Here is a 22,353-nt window from a genome sequence, read left to right as displayed (position 1 = left end):
CAGTCCATATGGACATCTTCAGTCCATAATATCAAAAGATTCAGAGAATCTGGAGAATCTATGTAAGCAGCAAGGCCGAAAACCTACATTGAATGCCTGTGACACTTGATCCCTCAGACAGCACTGCATTAAAAAACGACATTCTATAAAGGATATTACCACGTGGGCTCAGGAACCGTTTTGAAAACCATTGTCAGCTAACAAGTTCGTCCCCACATCTACAAGTGCAAGTTAAAACTCTACCATGCAAAGTGAAACCCATTTCAACAGCACCTTAAAACACTGCTGGCGTCTCTGGGCCCAAGCTCTTCTGAGACGGACTGACGCAAAATGGCAAAGTGTGCTTTGGTCTGACGAGTCCACATTTCACATGATTTTTGGAAATCATGGACGTAATGTCCCCCGGGCCAAAGAGGAAAAGGACCCTCAAGATTGTTTTCAGTGCAAAGTTCAAAAGCCTGCATCTGTGATGGTTTGGGGATGTTTTAGTGCCCATTGCATCATGGTTGAGTAGCACATCTGTGAAGGCACCATTAATGCTGAAAGATACATACAGGTTTTGGAGCAACATATGCTGCCATCCAAGCAATGTCTTTTTTCAGGGACGTCCCTGCTTATTTCAGCAAGACAATGACAGGACACATTCTGCACGTGTTACGACAGTGTGGCTTCTCAGTAAAAGAGTGTTTGTACCAGACTGGCCTGCTGCAGTCCAGACCTGTCTCCCATTGAAAATGTTTGGCACATTATTTAGTGCAAAATATGACTGAGACCCCGTACTGTTGAGCAACTGAAGTCGTACATAGAGCAATAATGGGAAAGAATTCCACCTATAAAGCCTCAACAATTTGTGTCCTCAGTTCCCAAATGCTTACTGAGTGTTGGTTAAAGGAAAGGGGATGTAACACATGGTAAACATGGCCCTGGGGTTAGGTTAGCGTTTTTGCGTGTTGCAGGCATCAACCCTAACCCATTTAAACTTCACTTGCTTAGCAAACCCCACAGCCCTGCCCTCTTGTACAGATATAGGCACTTCTGCCTCCAAAATGCCAAGATGGCAACGGCCAAATACGAAACTTCTGGCAGCTTACATTTTAGAATATTCAGATATTGGAAAGTAGGATAATCCTTTAAATACAGATGAAAGAATTTGACTGCTTTGCACCTTCAGCCGTGTAAGCTGGGCACTAAGATTAATCTCTATTTGCCGGGTTTCCGCTAGCTGGAGCTGTGGCCTCCCCAAGTTGATCTGCAGACGCTTCAGATACTCCTCCATCAGGTCACGGACCTCCACAGTTGATGAGGCGGAATGTTGAAATTCATGAAAGCAAATTTTCAGTGTTAAAAAAATATTGAAGAAGGTTCATTTTTTCATGAATTCTTAGATAATGAAATTGAAGGTATTCATTTTAAATAGGAGGGATCAGGGTCTCACCTCATTGGCCTTCTCCTGTGCAAAAACCCTCTGCAACATTTCAGCTGTGCCCATGGTTTGTCTCCCTAAGGATTTCCCAACTGTGTCCAAAATCAGTGAAATGACGAGGGCCCCCAGTCCAACAGCGTTAGGCACCAAGGTGAGCCCACCCAGTGCAGAGCCCAGCTTCTCTATATTATCTCTCACTTCATCGAGTCCTCCACTGTATAAGAGTTGGTCTCTGTAACCATCCAGCACTTGGGTTGAGTCCAGTCTAGAGTAACTTTGCAGGGATCTGAGTGCAAGGTTATATTCATTAGTCTTCTACAACTAATAACTTACTGGTTGATTACAGAAAATTTAATTGAACATTTCACTTACTACCAGTTACTTCAGAGCTACTGTACAAAACGTCAGTGTTTTTTGTTTTTTTTACTAGAGACCATCTTGCTTGTCTTGATGGATTGTGCCCCAGCTTCATTTTGACTCCTGAGACATCTATTGGTGACATCACGGAGAGTATGTCTGTATTTTATACAGTCTACGTTTTTCAGGGGAGGAAAGTCTTATGATTTCTACCGCTGAGCATCAGGTCCAGCGGAGACTAATGGGAAAGTTGCAGGTGTTTGGTCATAAGTGTTTGACATATTAAAATTCTGACCTAATGGTGGTGCTAGATGACAATTATTAAATGGTTTATATATCATATAACTCAAACTACCTTTAAGGGCGCACTCACACTGTCCATCCGTACCGTCCCCTGTGCTTTAGGGCACTTGTCCCCCCCTCCCTCTCCCCCCGCGTCCCAGGCCCATTTGTACTCACACTGCCTGGGCCTCGGCGGATGCTTCTTGCTGCCTATACGTCGCTTTGTTTACAAATTTTTCCATAGACCTCAAAGTTTTTGTGCGTCTTGTCCGACTGTTTTTGAACATTTTCTTCCGACCAAATCTGCAGTAAACACTCCATCTCCGCATCACACCAACGTGAACCTTTTCGCCGCCTTTGTTTTAAATGTCCGTGCATGGTCCGTCCGTCCTTTTTTTCTATGTCTGAACAGGCGCACATAAAACAAGGTCAGAACCGCCGTAGGCCTCGTGCTCATACACGTGCGCAGGCTTGTGCTCGTACATGTTCAAATGCGCTTTACAAAAGCCCACCTCTACCAACAGAAATGCTTTGGACATTGAACTTCCTTACCTGTCAATTTGGAAACCGTGCCATTGTTCTGAATTAAACACTGCGTCAGAGTACTTGTCAAGTTCCACTAGTCGCTCCTCTGGAGACAATGACTGACCCATTTCCTGTTTTCAGCAAGAAGAGCAGAGGACTGTGTCTTGAAAGTAGTTTGTGGTCTAGACGGAGCCCTGCTGCTCTATGCATACTGTATAACTTAACGTGTATTTAAAGGAAAGGTTGCATCCTGAATTTCTATTCATTTCTGCTAGCAGTTTCCTGTCTTTATGCTAAGCTAACGGTCTGCTGGCTTCAGCTTCATATTGAAAAGTCAGACATGAGAAGTATGTTTGTCTTCTAAATGTGTTCTTTTAATATTGAATTCATATATCATACTGTACATTAAAGCATGTTCTCAGATAATCCTGGCATACATATACTACAGTGGCAAACAAAAAGCTAAAAGCACAAACCATTTGAAGGCATTAACTTACCTATTAAGTAGAGAACTGTAACAAAAAAAAATTTAAAAAGTAAAGCAGCAACCAGACAGTGAGTAGGCTCAGGTGTGTTTGTCAGTTTGACAGTTTGTGGTTAGTGGTTAAAAGGTCACATTTCACCACAGAGGCTTGTTGACATCAAAGAGATAAGAGAGGGCAATAACATCTGTTGCACATGCACAATTCAACCTTGTGCTGCTAATGCATCTTATATATTTCTTGCTTTTTGTTTTTTGATACAGTACTGCTCTGGGTGCAGGTGCAAATTCACCTTTCCACACTGGCAGGTGATGGAGAAATGATGTTGACTGCTGCGTCATTGTTGCATCACCTAAACTTTCCATGCCAGACTTTACTTAAAACGGTTGACTTTCTGGAACTTTCTCCCATCTCCCCACTGCCTCTCTGGAGCTTATCCACAGTGCTTTGACATGCGCTGTAAGGTCTTATATAGACATGTGTGTGCCTTTCCTAATCAAGTCCAGTCAATTTAATCAAACACAGCTGGACTCCAATAAAGGGGCAGGACCATCTCATGATGATCAGGAGAAATGGACAACACCTGAGTGTCACAGCAAAGGCTCTGAATACTTATGTCCATGTGATATTTCAGTTATTGTTCTTTAATAAATTTGCAAAAAAATCTACAATTCTGTGTTTTTCTGTCAAAATGGAATGCTGTGTGTACATTAATGAGGGGAAAAAATCAGTTTAAATGATTTTAGCGAACGGCTGGAAATGAACAAAGAGTCAAAAATTTGAGGGGGTGTGAATACTTTCCGTACCCACTGTAGCTGCTAAATGTCAGCATGTTAGCATTAGCATTGTGAGCATGTTAGCAAGCTGGCATTAACATGTAGCTCAAAGCATCTCTGAGTTTAGTGTCAAAGAGCTGCTAGCATGGATCAAGATTCTTAGTTTCTTCTTCAAATTGATAAGTAGAGATTTGCTTCTTGTGGTTTAGGGTTTCAGTAAAAGTCTGTATTTAATTTTTTACTTTTGTGTTTCATTAATATGCAGAAGGGAATTTTAACGTGAACAAGTCATAGCTCTCCAGATTAATGTCGGGCAATGTATTCTGTTAGTTAGTGGGAAAACTATCACAAAATCTTCCGTAGTTTTCGGCCCTCAAAGGCAGGTTGTTAATAGTGACTGTTTTTTTGTCCCCTCAGAAATTTGGCCATCGGTATTGGCATCCAAAATTTCCCAGAGGGCTTGGCAGTGAGCCTGCCGCTCCGGGGTTCAGGGGTCTCAACATGGAAAGCCTTCTGGTAAGACACTGTGTCAGGGAGGACAATAGTTTAACAACACTTTGCAAAGACTTGGGCTAAGTACACATACTTTAAATTCCAATGTAGACACTTTAACTTTGACCGTTACTGTTTTTCATCAGGTATGGCCAGCTAAGTGGCATGGTAGAGCCTATTGCTGGGTTGCTGGGTGCCCTCGCTGTTGTCTTGGCAGAACCTCTGTTGCCATATGCGTTGGCGTTTGCCGCCGGGGCGATGGTTTACGTGGTGGTGGACGACATCATACCCGAGGCTCAAGTCAGGTGAGGGGGAGAAGGATGGAGTAGATTTATGGAGGTTATAGTGGATGACAAGATTAAACGGCCTGTGTCTAACTTCTCTCCCATGTCTTCGCTCCAGCGGCAACGGGAAGCTGGCATCCTGGACCTCCATCCTGGGCTTCGTGGTGATGATGTCACTGGACGTCGGGCTGGGCTGAGCTCGCCGCGACAACTGCCACCGTGTCAACAGGACACTTAAGGGCCATGATGTCATCGCCGTGCTGCTGACCTCAGTTTTTTTTAAAAAGGGGACCAAAGGAAGTGTTTGTTTTTTTTCCGAAACACTATTTATCCATTTTGTTTGAATTGTTGCTACTTGAAATTCAGCAGCGATAACCGAAACACAGCTATTTTATAAAACAACTCGTGAGGATGACTGTACTTGAAGATCTATTTAATGTATTTGGTTTCCATGCCAGCAGTCCTTTGCCTAAGAGCAGCTGTCGTTTTTTCTTTTTCTTCAAATGACACCTTATTTAGGAATGAATTTATGAATATTTAATGAATATTCTGCTGATTCTAGAGCTTGTGAATGTTCTGTTGAGAGGACAAAGCTTTTTGAGTTCTTCTTTTCATTTTAACACAAAAAAATGGGCTCATTTATAAAAGTTAAATGAATGTTATTTTTTAGTTCACTGTTTACAGTTTTTGTATTTCCTCATGACGGCAATACTTGAAGTCTGTGAAGTGGCTGATTTGGTAATGGATGGCACCGCCAATGAATGATTCTTTTTTTTGTTTACTCCACTCTGCCTCTGCATCATTGTCACAAAACAGGAAGGTACAAGGATACTTTACAGACTTAACTCTCCTCCAAAATGATCTGTTTTAACCAAATGTAGTGCCTTCCTTTTTCTGGGAGGGGGCACAGATAGTCTCCTGCCATATGCAGTCCATTCTGAAAAGTCATGTTGTGGTTCATGTCTAATTATTTAAATGCGGAAGTTAACACTGAATGAAGAATTTATATGATTAAACAGCCAAGTGATTCTAAGTTTTCTTCGTGTTTCTTAAGGCACTCGACATTCCCTGACAGATGTCACTGAGCTGACAGGTTTAACAAAATATAAAAAAATAAGCTCCTGTGGTTTTATCTTTTTATTTTGTCTGTGATTAAGTGCAAATGTACTAGTGTACACTCACTGGCCACTTTATTAGGTGCACCTGGTGCTTAATAAAGTGTCAGTGTGGTCTTCTGCTGCTGTTCCCTCTCTGCTAGAAAGTAGGTGGTGTTGTGTGTTCACAGGTGCTCTCCTGCATTCCTCTGTTGGAACCAGTGGAGATTTGAGTTACTGTTGCCTTTCTATCAGCTCCAACCAGTGTGGCCGTTCCCCTCTGACCTCTGGCTAAAACAAGGCATTTTTGCCCACAGAACAAAAGGAGAGGGAGGAGAAGGAGGGGGAAGAAGAGGAGCAAGAGGAGGAGAAGGAGGGGGAAGAAGAGGAGGAGGACAAGAGGGAGAAGAGGTGAAAGAAGATGAGGAGGAAGAGAGGGAGGACAAGAGGAAGAAGAGGAGAAGGAAGAGGAGGAATGAGGAGGATGACAAGAGGGAGAGGGGGAGGAGGAGGCAAGAGGAAGAGGAGTATGGAGGAGGAGGAGGAAGAAGGGGAGGAGAGGAAGAAGATGACGAGGGGGAGGAGGAAAAGAGGAAAAAGAGAAGGAAGAGGGGGGGAGAAGATGACGAGGGGGAGGAGGACGACAAGAGGAGGAGGAGCTCTAACCAGTCTGGCCATTCTCCTCTGCCCTCTGGCTGAAACATTTGCGCCCACAGAACTGCCGCTCACTGGATCTTTCCTCTTTTTGGGAGCATTCTCTGTAAACCCTAGAGATGGTTGTGCGTGAAAATCCCAGTAGATCAGCAGTTTCTGAAATCCTCAGAGCAGCCCGTCTGGCACCAACAATCATGCCACGTTCAAAGTCACTTCAATCACCTTTCTTCCCCGTTCTGATGCTGCTTTGAACTGCAGCAGATCATCTTCACCATGTCTACATGCCTAAATGCACTGAGTTGCTGCCATGTGATTGGCTGATTAGATGTGTGCGTTAATGAGCTATTGGACAGGTGCACCTAATAAAGTGGCCAGTGAGTGTATATGTTAGCACGGCTCTAAGTCTTTTTCCAAAAAACAAAAACTCCAGCGTTGATCCAAAAGTGAAATGCATGCATGGCTCTTATTCTTAATTCTAGGAATAAGAGTTAGGACGACACTGTTCTTAAAATGTTTACATGTGTAAAAATTAGCAACTTTATCTACAATGGATGATTCATTCTAAGAACTGCTGAGATTTCCTGGGACAAACGGCTCTTCTGAAAGAAGTAACGACCTCGTGATGAACATGTGAGTGCGGTCAGCAGCTTCCATCAGAGAGCTTCTCTAACAGCTACAGGTTGCGTACTAATAACAGAACATAAGTATACACCACTTATCCACACATTTAATGTTCTCACTTTAGAATCAGTCTTAACAGAACAGCACATGAATAGACAGACTTTTAAACAAAGGTGGTTCGTAGAGTTAAATAAAAATGCATTTACATAATGTGCCTCCAGCTCACTTGGCTACAGAACAGTGAGTGGGATTGGCTTGTGTTGCAGGAAGTTAATGAGACTTGTTGGCATGTCCAGCTGCTCGATGCGGTGGATCTTGTTGATCTTTTTGAGGTGTCTTCGGACAGCGAGTCGGCACTGTGAGGTCAAGGCCTTTGGATTCCCTAGAGACACAGGAGATGACAGTGAAATGTTAGCACTTGGCCAACACTAAATAATCTAAATAATCGTATTCATTTCATTGCACTCCTTAACATAACATCTGTCTCAGGCCACATGAGTATCTTTGGCGCTTCATCTAGCAATTTAAGAACTGCACCAATAACCAAGTCCCAGCAAGTATGTCCTTTAACATGTCATTTTTTGTTTGTTTGTTTAACTTAAAGGTCTCATATTGTAAAAGTGATTTGCATGTCTTTTTTAATATAAAGCAGGTTGAGGTGCTATATAAATACTGTAAAAGTATCAAAACGTTCAATCCACAGTGAAATGCACACAGCCCATATTTAGAAACTGGTAAATGGACTTGTTCTTATATAGCGCCTTTCTAGTCGTCTGACTACTCAAGGCGCTTTCACAGTGTTTGTCACTTTCACCCATTCAAACAGACATTCACACTGATGGCAGTGGACATCTACATACCATCTAAACTAACCACTCAGACCACATTCTCACACCCATGCGCAGCACGGGGAGCAATTCGGGGTTTAGTGTCTTGCCCAAGGACACTTCGACATGTGGACCGGGTGAGGTCTCTAAAATGAAGGACGACCCACTCTGAGCTCACACTGAGCCACAGTCGCCACCAGTAGAAAATGTGACTTTAAACGAGCCACCAGGACTTCTGTACGGTTGTGATGTCACAAGTAACAGCTATATCCCCGGCTGCAATGACCGACAGAGACAGGCGCTAAAACGGAGCATTACAAACAGGGTGAGTACAGGTATATTACAACAGACAGTAGGAAAATGAAGTGTTTATGAATGTTAAAATATGTAAACATGTTCCAGTAGAAACCTAAAACACGACTTTGGAGTAGGATTCAATTGTCTTCATTAACCCCTGGATTATCAGAAGGAAACGTCTGCAAAAGACTTATTGGAAGATAAATGTCTGCAGGATTAAATAAAGCAAGAGGGGGACTTCTTCAGTGGCTAACAATGTCAGATCAGGTAAAAGGAAAAAAAACATGATTGCATTCTGCAGCTGTGACCAGGGGCCTCATTTATAAAACGTAGAATTCACTTCAAAGGTGGCGTACGGACAACACGCGCTACCCCGTGTTTCCCTTTATAAATCCCAATCAACTCTAAATGTGGCCCAGCTTTTGCTGCTTCATGTCACGCCCATAGATGCCTATAAATAGTCAATGAAGCACCCTGAATTAATATTCATTCATACTGACATCATGTGAAATGCAGAGAGGAAAACAAAAAAAAAGACAATCACTGTGAAGTTGATGTTCTTGTTGGAGAGGTGGAAAAAAGAAAAAAATGTTGTGTGGAGGACACAGTGTGGGCATTACTAAAGACAAAAAAGCCGTAGAGTGGGCACATGTTGTGGACACAGTTGATGCAGCGTCAGAAGGTCGGACTGTGACTGTAATGGAAAAAGAGATGAAGGAAAACTCTTATAGCAACACTAGTGCAGTCAACAGCACCGTAACATTTGAGAAACCGCACACTGCTGACACGTGTGCCTTTTTATTTCCCTGTTCTCAAAGATGCTCCTTTGCGTTGAAAGGAGCCAGTTGAGGTGGTTCAGGATCATCTAGTAAGGATGCCCCCTGGGCGCCTCCCTAGGGAGGTGTTCCAGGCACGTCCAGCTGGGAGGAGGCCTCGGGGAAGACCCAGGACCAGGTGGAGAGATTATATCTCCACACTGGCCTTGAAACGCCTCAGGATCCCCCACTTAGAGCTGGTTAATGTGGCCCGGGCAAGGGAAGTTTGGGGTCCCCTGCTAAAGCTGCTGCGCCCGCGACCCCAGCCCGGATAAGCGGTTGAAGATGAGATGAGATGTTCTCAGAGATCCAAATGAACAATGAGAACAGTACATGGCAGTCGGAGTTGGATCATAAACAGCTCGTCCTCTTTTGTTAGTGAACCAGCGAGTGTGCATTATTACACATTTTGATGGTATGCCTTTTTATATCTAACCATTTGATTTGATTGATCTTAAAAGCTACAGGTGTGGGAATTAATCTAATCTAATTTTAAAAACAAACAAATACAGACTGTACGAAGCACTGTGATATTTAACCGCATTAAAACCGCGCTCCTATCTACCAGACGGAGGCATCGATTTCAGAATCAGTGCGGAAACATTTGTTCTGTTCTCCGTATTATTTTTTTTTTAAATAAACTACATAACATAGAAGTATTGTTCAAAAATCACAGAACATATTTATGAGTTAAGAGGGGTTTTCCAATGATATCTACATTTGAATTTACGATTCTACATCTGACTGCTGTTTTTTTCCACTGCAGAGAGAATCCATCAAACCCGTTTGTGTATTTTTGTAAGAATGGCTTTTGTGAATTTTTCATATAATTAATGAGAGGGAATATTTAGTTTGTTTTACACAATGGTCTCAGTTTCAGTTTCATCCTTCTGCCATCGGTATCGCTGTTTCTCATTTCTCCCGTTTCTTTGCGTAGGCCTGAGTCAGAGCGTGCGTGGAGGACTGCTCATTCTCCCGTCAAGTCAATGGCTGGCAGCCACCCCCTGCACACCGTCATCAGCAGCCAGAGGAGCCTGTTCGGTGGAAGGCTGCTCCTGCCCAAGTGTAGGACCAACAGGCTCAAGAACTCCTTTGTCCCTCAGGCCATCGTCCTCTACAACTCCTCACTCGGGTGGAGGAGGAAATAAAGAGGACGGAAGGGAAGGAGTGGGAGCCACTCACTGTGACATTAATAATCTACTCTTACATACCTGGACACTTATCTCCTTTTATTTGTGCAATAACTTTATCCACCACTTAAGTGCAATAATTTAATCTTGCTGCTCATTTCTGTCATATACAGCCATGCATATTTTATCGTATACATTTACTCTATATTTAACTCATCTGATTTAACTTTCTGTGAATTTTATTTGACCTGTGTTCTTACATCTACCTCACATATACTTGACCAAGAGTAAATTGCTTACTGTTTTGTTTTTTTATACTTTCTGTATTTGTTTACTGGTTATCCTTTACTGTATTTTTTTTATACCTCCCTTGTGTTTTCGTAAGCTGCTGGAATCTTAATTTCCTTGGGGAGTTCATCCCAAAGGTTCAATAAAGAAAAGTCTATGTCTAAGTTGGCTTTTTATAAATCGCAAAGTTTGCTTAGAAATTGGCGCGCGCCCACTTCTGTGCGTACACCACCTTTATAAATGAGGCCACTGATGATACATTTCAGTCACCAAGAAACACCAGCCTGGCTGTGTCCTGGGTGGAACCAGAAATATACTAATTATAGGAAAAATATGAGTTTCCCTCAATGCAAACTTTTATTTAAATACAAGTTATCATTAGTCATTATTAATGAATTATTGGAAACTTTACTCCATATATGTAGATCATTGCATTTTATCTTGCCTGTAGACAAATGACATGTTTTTCATTACCTGCTGTGCACTGACTAAAACACTATTAAGGTTACACTGTGATAGAAAGGAATTTTAGCTCAAATCTGACACTTAAACCGTTTCTTCTTCCCTACAATTAGTAACAAATTACATTGTTCTTTCTAGGTAACTTAGAATAACGTTATTAATAAATTACAGATCCAGAAAATAGAGTAAATAGAAATAGAAAATGTAAAAAACTATTTCTAAATTTAAATCTCAGGATTATGTGCAGCTGCTCAATTTCAGTAAGTATGCAACGACCTTCAGTCTTATTCAAAATGACCTGTGGAAGGCAGAACTCCATCATGCTACAGAAGCAGCAAGTGACATGTAAAATAGGATACCTCTTTCCTGCAGAAGCAGCTCCACGGCTTCGTTCTGCTTCGTGGACTTCTCGATGATCAGAGTGGGGAGGTAGACATTTGCACCAAAGTCGATCAGAAGCTGGATGTACTCCACGCCGCAGCCATGCCTGAGGCACATTTCCAGCACCGTTTTGGGCTGCTTGATGGAACTCAGAAGCTTTGCATCTATGCAGTTGTAGTCCGGGTCTGCCCCGTAGAGGAGCAGCAACCTGAAACACTCCATGTGTCCGTAAACGGCAGCAAGGTACAGCGGCCCGCTCGACACCCTAGCATTGGAAGTCCAGAGCAAGACTTTGGAGCGGGAGTTTACCTCTGCGCCGCGTTTAAGCAGTTCCTTTAATATCTCCACGTCACCCTCCCGAGCAGCGGTGAGGACTGGGGAGCAGTTGTTGGATGCGTTTCCGTTGGGGTTGGCGCCGGCCCCGAGGAGCGCTAAGACACAGTCCAGATATTTCCCGCGGACGGCCGCGAACAGAGGTGTCTGAGCCTTGACATCCACACAGTCCACCAGAGCGCCGTGACCTAGAAGAACCTGCAGGCATCCGAGGTGGCCTTTAGACACAGCAGCGTGCAGAGGCGTCCCCGCGATGCCCCAGCCGCCTCTGCAGTTGATGACTTTCTTGTAGACTTCTTGGCAGAGCATCTCATCGAGGAGTCTGTCATTGTTTTGTAACACTGCCCGTCTGAGCTGGGAAATCTCACAACTGCTTTCTTCTTCTGCAGAGGTCCTTAGTTGGAGCATAGAACCTGCTGAAACAGGACAGACCCAGTTCACTAGACGCCAAGTACACACGTGATAAAGGCTCACTCATGGGCAGTAGCTTCTTGTAGCCCCACAACAAGTACTTCTAGGAGAATTCAAAATCACTTAAGTTTCAATAAATAAATGCATAAATACATACATAAATAAATGCATACATAATGACAAATAAACAAATGAATGAATAAATACATGCATGGATAAATGGGACCTCTTTCCTCATTAACATAGAGACACAAATACATAAATAAATAAATGCAGGTGAGCAAAATGTAGAAATAAATAAAGCATTTATTTATTACGTTATTTATTATTTACACATTTACTTCTGCATTTATTTATTTACTGAGTGTTTAATCCTCCATATATTTCAAACACATATAAAGCATATTACAGAGAGAGAGAGAGAGAGAGAGAGAGAGAGAGAGAGAGAGAGAGAGAGAGAGAGAGAGAATTCCATATACAGTCTATGGTCAAGACACTAAATGTTTCACAAGTTAACGTCAGATGCGTTGCCACGAGTTGTTGTTCTAAACTATTCTCGTGTATGACTCATTACGGTTTACCGGAAAATTCGGCGTACAAATAATCTCTCAAATATCGCGTGATTAAGAACAATATGCGTAAAATAAAATGTATGTCTCCTAACACGGTTTCGTTGTGAAATAAAAAAGGAAACGTATATAAGTGCGACTTGGTGTAACAAGTACTGAATGGATGCCGAAGTGTCTAAAAATGTTCCGTTATTTACAGACTGTCGCGTCACGGATATGCTAATACCCGACTGGAGGGATTTCGCTAATATTGAGCTAAAACAACGACCAGTTCACCCGCTGACATATTAAACCGCATATTAACCCTTCCAAATCTCGCGTGTCCGGGCTTTCAAACGTATTGTGGCAACATTAAGAAGCAGTCGTGTTGTGTTTTCTTGTTGATATTAGCCTACCTATGATGTATCAGTCAGTATCAGGTCACCATCAGCTGCTTTCTTCTTCTTCTTCCTGTTTCTCTCCTTCTTCTTCTTCTTTCTCGTCGTGTTTGTGTCGAGGATCACATTCAGTTTAATGTCGCACTGTTGCCCTCTACTGTTCTTAACTCACATTACAACATGGCGGCTGCAGAGACTTTTACAGTGTGTCATTAGAGGAGTAGCATTAGAGTCTACTTCGAGAATTAGTTGATCTATTAAAAAATAAAAAGCTATCATAAATTGACTGATTCAGTTTGCATTCAAATAATGCATTATAAAAAAGAAATTAAAGGAATTCAATTCATGAAACCCCAAAGTATTCAATTAAAAATATAGAAATAAAAATACCATTATTCGATAATCATTTAAATAGAATCTGTGGAATATTTACATTCACCATTAAATTATTATTCTGATTATTATTTCATTATTCTTATTTTCATGTTTTATCAGAGTTCTTTTTGGAATACAATTTTGAATTGTGCTCTTTTTCAGAGTTTGTTTTAAGATAAATTTAGAGATTTATTTAATGTCAGATCGTATTCACTTAAATGGACAGGTATGAATAAGTAAAATGGAGGGGAAAAAATAAAACTAGAAAAGAAGCATTTCGGAACAACATTTTATATAATTAAATATTAAAATGAACTCTAACTAAAATAGAAGTGAAATATTAGCCTATTATGTTAAGGCTGAGTTTTGATATTTCACAAATGATTATTAAAATTATTAACTATCAACTAACTGTCACTTTATTGGAGTTTTTACCTTTTTGTATCTCTTTAACCTTATTTATTGAATTTATAGCATCATTACGGAGGTAACAATCCTATTCTTGTACTTTTAAAACGACAATTAAGATTTATTACATTGAGATATTTTCCACGATTTATTCATATGAATTATTTGTATTTGTAGTTTATTTTGAATATTGTTGTAGGCCTAGAGGAAGAAATGAAGCAGAATCACTAATTGACGCATTTAATAATAATTGTATTACATTCTGTTTGAGTGAAATGCTTAAACCCAGTAGCCTGCTGTCAAGTACAGATCATATAACAGTTCAAAAAAACAGGACAGGACTTTTATTTCCTCAAAAGTCTACTTCCGTACAGAGTCAATGTAATAAATCCGTTCACTGTTGGAATGACTGCTCTATAATGTAACCGACTTCTTGAATCTGCTGCTCCGGAGGGAAAAGTTCCTCACAAAGAGAAATACAATCGTATCCATGGCAATGGACTGACAATTCTCAGCTATGGTTGCCTTATCACTGCCTTCAACTTTATCTGGTCCCTCTCCAGGCAACCCAGATGGCATCCTTTCTTTGAAAACTAGCTCTGTTTCTTCTGCATGTGCGTCACAGAGCCTTTGTTTGGTTAGTGATGAGGTCTTGGAGTGAGTGCTCGGACAGCAGGCTGTGGGCACAATGCGGGAGATAGGTGTTCCAAGATTTCAAACATCTTCCTTTGGCAAGCAAAGCAAAACAACACTGATCCCTCTATATTCCTAAAACATATCAAAAGCATCTATTTGTACCCAACACCACTCACACAACCATGCCTTTTTGGTCTCTTTATTGTGTGTGTCACTCAGGACCTCTAGCTGCACCCCACATGAGTTTCTATTGAGCTCCAGGGGTTTTACAACATGGTAATGAGCAGCGCTGGCCTCCTCTGTCCATTCTGCTTCTGTGGCTGTTGCCGAGAGACAAAGTAAAAGTCAACCAGGCGCTCAGAGAGAGTGGAGAAGAGGCCTTTAAAAAGACGACACCACCATAACTCAGGGTGCGTTTGCAGGGCGGGGGGGGCACGGAAGAGGACTTGAGAGGGGGGGGGGGGATTTTCAACTTGTACAAGAGCACTGAGGATGGGAGGAGATTTCTACAATGCTCCTGTGGTGATTATGCTTTTTTTTTCAGGGGGATGTTATGTGTTCTACAAGATGACAGGTACACTTGCTCCACGAGAGCAGAGACTGTGGATTATTTGTGTGGTTTTGGTCACTGCAGCAGGAGGTGAGAAGCTTCATTACTTATTTATTTAGAATATGTTTAAGCAGGAAAGGCCAAATGGAGATTGCAAATCATGGCCAAGACAGCACAATCAAAGTTTCAGAGATATAAGAGACAAAAACAGTCTCAGATCACAGCATGATTATACGGAAACATGGTTGTTTTCTTACCATTTTGTATTAAGATTGGAAATGTGACGTTTTGTTTTAGAAAATGTTGATTTTGTTCGAGGGTTTCTAGTGAACTGCAGCACACATGGAGCTGGATCAGTTCCGGAGATGCTTTCAGTCTTTAAAAAGTTAGCTTGACTTCTATGGTTTTTCTCTAGGGTCTGGGGTATGAAGTCATTCATGATTGACTGCTGCTAAAGCTTTACTATTTTAGTGTAGATGTGGCAAACTTACATTATGGCAGCAGTTAAGAAAGGCCATTGTGGTTGTCCTGGTATTGTGTATATATCATGTGAATTACATAAAGTAACTCAATACATTTAAATTCAGGAATATTGTGACCCGTCAACGGACATCACAGGGGTGATTTCTCTGTCATATAGTTTGATTTAAAGGATTTTAAAAACCCCAAGGAGGTAAAGTATTCAGCATTTAACACCAAAATAAAAAATAAATAGAGAAAGGTGAAAAAAAAAATGTTGGGGGAACAGAGATGTTTTTCCCCCAACCCAGAATAAAACATTTGCATTGTACATTTATGCAAATCACAGATAGGTTGAATCTGGACCTTTCTGAACTGCTGCCCCCCGTTCTCAATCGTCATACTGTTTGCTGTTACTTTTTGAGCGCCACGGTCGCAGTTTTAAACACATGGTTAATGTTGTGAATTTAAACACTAAAACTATTATTAGGTTTAGGCATAAATTGTGTTACCATGGATGGTTTTACAGTCAGTTGTACACAGTCAGTAGTAAACAGGCAATAACAACATTATCTCAAAATGAAACATTATTGAAATGAAGGAATGTGTGTAATACAATCAAATATGAAAACTGTGAAACAGCTGTCCTGTGACATCTGTTGTGACGGCCTGTCAAACTTGTGTTGCTCTGGATAATTGGACAAACCTGCTCTTCTCATCACAGGATCTCAACTGATTGAATCAATAGTGCAAACAAAAACAAGTGTAGATCTTAAATTGAATCATCATGTTCACCTTAAAGCCTGTATTTCATTTTCTCTATCTATATTTGAAGCTGATATGATTCATTAAGAAAAGGTTCCTCTTGCATGCTGCCAGTTCAGTGTGTGTGTATTGCCTTCCAGAGGACAGTCCTTGTCCAAAAGGAAGTCGGATCCACTCGACCAGCCGGCGATGCTTTTGGCTCTCTGAGAAGACGTCTTCTTGGCCTGAGGCACAGGACTCATGCAGAGAGACTCAGGGTGGAAATCTGGCCTCTGCTGGCAGCCTGGAGCTGCAGAACTTCATCCATTACTCCTTTCCAGTGTGAGTGCTACGAACAAACGCCTCATTTAATGGGTATACACTGGAGATCAATGATAAAAATGTGATTTTTTTCTGAAATGCTGTTAATTTGGTATTGTTCAGAATTTAAAAATAACAAAACAATATTTAAAATAACAAAGGCACTTAGCCATTACTTTGTTGCCAAGAGATTCTCTAGAGAGATTCTCTATGGGGTTTAGATATGGACTGAATGTTAGCTAAGAAACCCACTACAGTTACTGAACTGTGGAAGAGACTGAGTCAATTTGGACCAAGATCAAACCAGAGCAGAGTGAGACACTAGTGATGTCCTGTGGGCGCAGATGTGCTGAAGTCATTCAAAGCTGTGGCCTCTACACTTCCTGTTCATTTTTGAATCATTGTTGAAATCTTCTCTTCTGACACAATGGTTACTTTTTTCTACATTTGCTCAATGTTTTTTTCACAAAATAAAGTTTTTTGTTGAAGTGCCTTGGTTATTTAAATTGTTATTGTTCTCTAATTTTGATCTCCAGTGTACAGTATATACACTGATTGAATGTATATCCCTTTGTGTTTAGGAAAACCACTGTGTGGGTATGGCTGAAGAGATGGGGAGAAGAGGGGTCTGACCAGGTTGGGGTTATGGAGTCAGCACGTCCTGCATGGTGGGCCGGAGGCCGCGAGAGTGAAGGGGGGTGTACTCAGATAGCCATGGGGACACAGGGACGATGGAGGAAGGCTCAGTGTGCTGGACGATACCTCTTCCTCTGTGAAAAAGAAGTTACTCGTAAGTGAAAAATAGTTGATAGAGATGGCTAATATTATAAGAAATGTGTCTCTAAAGAAGCTGATTTTGGTCCATCTCTCTTCATGCAGAGCCTTTACCGTCTATGGACAGTTACCTGACTGGATTGGTTCTTATGACCGGCATCTATGCTCACACCCAGATACACCCCTTTCCCAATGTCCCAGACATCGGCAAACTCACAGTGGAGGTCAGTAAAGAGTCAGTCCCTAAGGGGTCACAACTGACATTGAACAAGAGATCAGTCATGGGTTGAACTTCTCACACCTCATAGACACAATAAACCTCTAATGGAGGGTTACAGGTTGGCATTTCTGCTTGGTTCTGAAGCAGCAGAAACTAAAAAGGTATCAGTGGCCTTGACAAAGTGAAATTTTTTTTTTTTGTATTATATTCAATACATAATAACAGTAAAGAAAAAAATAATATTGAATGCAATATCTGCAGGACGTTTGTGTAAAATGAGCAGTTTTTATGGATTTTGAGCAGATTGTTTTTTGTGAACATTGCATCAGAGATGGCAGAAGTGACTCAGTATGTAGGGACTTGGCTTGGAAACCTGAAGGTTGCCTTTTCGATGCACCAAACCCCCCTCTGCTCAGGAGTACCAGAACATGGGCGGCCCCCTCACTCTTCTCTCCTTTTCCTATGTGTGCGATAAGACAAAGAGAAAGAGGGAAAATTTGAATTTCCTGAAGAGCGATTAAAGCTGCAGTTGACAATTTTTTTTGATCATATTCACTGAAACAGACACAATGCTCTGATAGAACAACATAAATCTTTCGGTTTTTAGAAAAAAACGTGCCTCTACATGCACCTAGAGCCGGTTGTTTGTTTTGCAAAAATCAACCGCGCCCGTATCGTCCTGTCCACTCAGCAGGGCTGGGCTGGACAGGGCTGTGTGAAAGCTGCACAAGCCATCCCCCCCAAATATCACATACACACGCCTCAAGCTAGACATACGCTAAATGACGTTAGCAATTGCTATCTATGATTAAGTTAGCCAGCCTACCTCTTTGTAGAGCATACCCCATGCGGTTTAACAATGAGAGAAGAGATGGGTGCGTTCACAGGAATCTGACACTGGCACTGACGAGCACTCGATTGGAGGGAGCTGAGGAGCCGGTTGGTAGCTTGGGAGGGGCATGAGAGCTTTAAACATTATTTCATCCTACATAAATTGGCTTCGTTTTTGACCAATTCAGTTTTTTCTTCTCCCTAACACTTGGCCAATTCTACTAGCTGTTTGGTTGTTTTATCAAAGGTTGATTGATGTACTTTTTACATTTTATTATGACTATGACATATTATGACTGTGTAATACCCCCGTACTTGAGTACTGAATTTGTGTTGCAGTTTTATATTCTGGTGCTCCTTTGACACCCACAGATGCAGCTGTTCCCAGGGATGTGGTTCAGTCATGCAGGTCAGCTTGTATCGGTGGAGCTGGTGGTCCAGCCCAGCCCAGTGTCCTCTCTGGCTCGTGTCCAGATCCTCCGACCCTACTGCAACCCCAACCACCACCTGGTTCCTCCAGGTACACACAGCAGTTACTGTTACGCGTTTCTGGAAGCTCCTGATTGCTCTTTACTGTAGCGGATAATCTCCTTTTTTCTCTTCAGGTTGCAGTTCTCTCCTTAATCCGTTCAGTTGCTGCTCAGCAGTGCCGCTGTGTAACACCACAGGGGGCTGCAGCACGGGCCAGTACTGGTGCCACCTGCTGGAGGCCTGTGTTCCCACCACCAGTCCCTGCAGCCCCTATGACTCTACAGCAGGGGCCCGTGGCTTTGCTTTACCACCCAGATACCCTGAAATCCCCCCCTTCTACCACCTGGTGGCAGACCTGCCTCTGAGAATTAACCCTAGCTCTGAACTACAAACTATAAGCGTGAGTTGACCTTTGTTGAATCTTATTGGCTTTTCCTGCAGCATGATGTTTGCATGAAAAATGTATTAAAATATATTCCTTTCACATTTTCCTGTTATTTCCTATCACAGCTGATTCTTCCAGATCGAGCTATCACGGTGTACCCGGATGATATTGTGGCTATACAACACACTCGTGACTCTGGGACATTCCTACATTGTCTGAACAGTGAGGCTTCTCTAAACTCCCCCTGGCAGCAGAGTTACATGTCACTTAAGAGGATAGAGTGGGGGGGTTGGTGGGAGGGAGGCCTCACTTCCCTGCCCCACGGAGGCAAGTGGGTGGATGGGGTGGTGTGTGATCTCAGGATGCTATACTTGGACAATCTACACAGAGGTACCGAGGATGATGATAACTCTGGCTTCACCAATAGAGAGACAACCACAGCCCAAGATGTTTGGAACCTGACAACTGGTCAGACTAATTTTGGACTTAATGTCATCCACCCCGTGCCTGATGAAAATAACCTGATTCATGTCCAAGTCAACATCCCGACACTCATTGTTGTCAAGGTCTTGTCCGGAGAGAAAGCCAGGAGCACATGGTCAGCCCCAGTTCTCCAGACTGGGGTTCCCTTCCTTCCATCTTGCCCTGAGGAGGTGGCTCAGTCTTGGCCCGGCTGTAAGAGGAAGTCCCATGATGCCTGGTTCTCCTATGTGACCCTGGTGTTGCCCTTGGTGGGGGTTCAAATGCTAAACATCAGTGTGATGGATGCAGTAAGCTCTCAGAGTGTGAGTGTGAGGGTTTGTAGCTACGAAGGAGTGACAGGGCTAAGTGTTGAGCCATATGGATGCCGGAGGATGCTCGTAGACACTACACAGGTGAGAATGCGAAACGGAATTTACAACAAACACATACTGTTTATTTGAATAAATATTTTTAGAGACCATGTTAGCAGCTCTCGAGCCATAGCTCTCGGCTCTAAAGATGGCAAGATGAATTATCATTCAAATTTAGTAGAGACATTCATGGTCACTCTTGGGCTAAGGGGGTTTCATCAAACAGCAGAAAAAACTGCACTCTTGGATGCCCCTATGGTATATAAAACATGATAAAGTGCCTTCTAGAGAGCTCTTCCATCAGAGAAAATGTGATGCAGTGCCCTGTAGGGAATCCCTCAGTGAAAAAATATGATGATATGATGATGAAGTGCCGATTTTGGTTGAGAAAGTGAGATGAAGTGGCCTGAAAATTAAGAAAACATGATGCAGTGCCCCACCACCTGCAGCTGGAGCCCTTTTTATTTTTCACCCCTGCCCCTCAGACAGCCTGAGTCTGCCACTGTTCAAGATCTTCAGATGATAATTCCTATTTTGGAAATCCCCAAACTTTTCACCTATTGACAGCAGGAACTTATCACTAATGTATCACATCATTTATGACATCATTTATCACACAAAATATTTGGTACAGACATTCAGTTCTAGTTCCTAGAAGGCGTAACCTTATGATTTTTCTCAAGTGGCAGCAAGATGTTGGAATTATGTAGTTTTCAGTGCAGTGTCTTTGTAACTATTGAATGGATGGAAAATATTTGTGGCCTAAAAACTTTTGTGGTCCTCTTACTTTTCATGTAGCGCCTTCATCAGGTCAAAACTTCAGGCTGCGGGCTGCGGGTTCGACTCCGACCTGTGGCCCTTTGCTGCATGTCTCACCCTCTCTCTCTCTCACCCCATTACCTGTCTGTCCTATAGGGGAAAAAGGAGCCTTATGCCTTTGTTTGGGTCAGCCTTACCTCATAACAATGTGTTAACAGTGTCACTGTGAGCATGTTTGAAGGCCATACTTTACATTCTATCAGACAAATGTGGCACCTTAGTTTGATTATATATTCTCTGACTTTTGTATCTTTTGATCTCATTTGTAGTCATTTATAGCCAGAGTGGAGAGTGGTTCCTCAGTAAAATTTACATGGGTGATTGACAACCTGCAGAAGTTTGCTTATGAAGGAGAATCTTACAGTGTAGTATTCAAGAAACCTGCTGAGTATCAGCTCAAGGTAAGATAATTTATTTGTCTTAAAATAGTTCAGTTACTTATTGTTGAAAATGTTTTTTTAAATCTACGTTTTTTGATTTATTGGTCAATTACATTGAAATACATTTGAAGAAAAGCAACTTGTTAACTTTCTGCTAGGTGACAGCTTCCAACTATATGAGCTCCCAAAGCCAACAAGTCCACCTGACTGCGGATGAAATGACCCAACTGGGTCGTCCAGAGTTCTTGTTTGTCAGGGAGGTGGTAGCTGTGGATGCTACACACCTCTACACCCTCAGAGTCAAAGTGGACATCTCCCTGCCAGTCACCTTCAAGTAATACATTGCCTTATCATAAATATGCCTCAGAAATCATCAAAGAAAAATATTGGAATGGCATATTTTATACCCCTAACACCCTTATACCCTGTATTCCCTTAAAATAAAGACTACAACCTTAAGCTTACTTGTAAAATTATGTTTTGTCTAGTTATTCTAAATTTCCATGTTTTTGTTGTGTAGATGGGATTTTGGGGATGGCAGTAGCAAGGTGATCCACACCCAATCCGCTCCTTGTCAGACCATGGAAGGCCTTATGGATGGAGAGAAGGAAGTGTATGTCCAGGACTCAGTAAACCATACATTTTCCATCCCAGGTAAACACACTCAGACTCAAACTATTGAAGCTGTCCTATATTTTATATACAACAGATGAGTGTGCGTAATGTGAGAGGAATACCCCAAATCACTTGCAATGTCTCCTTTGTGATGCAGGGAATCAAATCAGAAAGGACAAAGTAGATTCCTGCAGACACTTATCACCTCTGCATTGATTTTTTAAAAAGTTGACATTTCTGTCACAAGGACCTTTCGCAAGACATGCATAACCAATTTTGCATGCATTAAATGAACCTATAGCAACTATTTTTGTACATTTCTAAATTAACTTTCAAACATTACATTCCTTATGTAACGTTCTGAACTAATGCTTAAGATACATAATAAATGGAGTTATTTTAACCCAAATCACAATCTTTTCCATAGCCTATAGCACATACTTTTGATGCGTAGACCTAACCAAGTAGTTATACTGTATATTTCTTGTGAACAAAATAAGTTAATTTTGAAAAGACACTATGGATGTAGCAAGTGGAAATTGGCACTTCGCCCCCGACGCATCCAAAATTGACGCTAGAGGGGTACCTAGAAAATGTGTTAGGTATAAACTATACTTTGTACTTACTATTCAGTCAATCAGGGTAAAATCTT

At 41.8% G+C, this 22,353-nt stretch overlaps 3 protein-coding genes across 4 annotated transcripts in view; 2 read left to right on the top strand and 1 right to left on the bottom strand.

Moving 5' to 3' along the window:
* Positions 1–5,624, top strand: part of slc39a11 (solute carrier family 39, member 11) — a 139,321-nt gene extending 133,697 nt beyond the window's left edge. Inside the window, exons 8-10 of the mRNA XM_083932884.1 lie at positions 4,263–4,361; positions 4,484–4,642; positions 4,740–5,624. Of these exons, the coding sequence (XP_083789010.1) occupies positions 4,263–4,361; positions 4,484–4,642; positions 4,740–4,818 (337 nt within the window). The 3' untranslated portion in view covers positions 4,819–5,624. The remainder of the gene's footprint in view (positions 1–4,262; positions 4,362–4,483; positions 4,643–4,739) is intronic.
* Positions 5,625–7,076: 1,452 nt separating this feature from the next.
* LOC310960947 (ankyrin repeat and SOCS box protein 12-like) lies at positions 7,077–12,949 on the bottom strand. 2 transcript variants are annotated; one of them, XM_083932837.1, is made up of 3 exons: positions 12,899–12,949; positions 11,169–11,939; positions 7,077–7,372 (listed from the first exon to the last, which is right to left on the bottom strand). In XM_083932837.1, the coding sequence occupies exons 2-3, from the start codon at positions 11,929–11,931 to the stop codon at positions 7,221–7,223; spliced, it is 915 nt and encodes a 304-aa protein (XP_083788963.1). In that variant the 5' UTR covers positions 11,932–11,939; positions 12,899–12,949; the 3' UTR covers positions 7,077–7,220. The 2 variants fall into 2 exon arrangements, with proteins under 2 accessions (XP_083788963.1, XP_083788962.1); XM_083932836.1 differs by having other exon boundaries at positions 11,169–11,936; positions 12,899–12,948.
* Positions 12,950–14,866: 1,917 nt separating this feature from the next.
* pkd1b (polycystic kidney disease 1b) overlaps positions 14,867–22,353 on the top strand; it is a gene marked incomplete at its 5' end in the record, with an annotated part of 30,919 nt that continues 23,432 nt past the window's right edge. The window contains 10 exons of the mRNA XM_083933120.1: positions 14,867–14,939; positions 16,214–16,394; positions 16,955–17,163; positions 17,253–17,371; positions 18,571–18,718; positions 18,804–19,069; positions 19,180–19,929; positions 20,976–21,107; positions 21,245–21,420; positions 21,607–21,740. Coding sequence (XP_083789246.1) covers positions 14,867–14,939; positions 16,214–16,394; positions 16,955–17,163; positions 17,253–17,371; positions 18,571–18,718; positions 18,804–19,069; positions 19,180–19,929; positions 20,976–21,107; positions 21,245–21,420; positions 21,607–21,740 — 2,188 coding nt within the window. The remainder of the gene's footprint in view (positions 14,940–16,213; positions 16,395–16,954; positions 17,164–17,252; positions 17,372–18,570; positions 18,719–18,803; positions 19,070–19,179; positions 19,930–20,975; positions 21,108–21,244; positions 21,421–21,606; positions 21,741–22,353) is intronic.

The sequence above is a fragment of the Echiichthys vipera genome (assembly GCF_963691815.1).
Source record: "Echiichthys vipera genome assembly, chromosome: 18".
Lineage (NCBI taxonomy): Eukaryota > Metazoa > Chordata > Actinopteri > Perciformes > Trachinidae > Echiichthys > Echiichthys vipera.
This window is presented reverse-complemented; position numbering and strand designations above follow the sequence as displayed.

Excerpts from the sequence above, each read along its gene's own strand:
- LOC310960947 (XM_083932837.1), bottom strand. The coding sequence starts at position 11,931 with ATGCTCCAACTAAGGACCTCTGCAGAAGAAGAAAGCAGTTGTGAGATT. Across the intron at positions 7,373-11,168 it reads GCTGCTTCTGCAGGAAAGAG|GGAATCCAAAGGCCTTGACC; the intron begins GTATCCTATTTT and ends CTGTGTCTCTAG.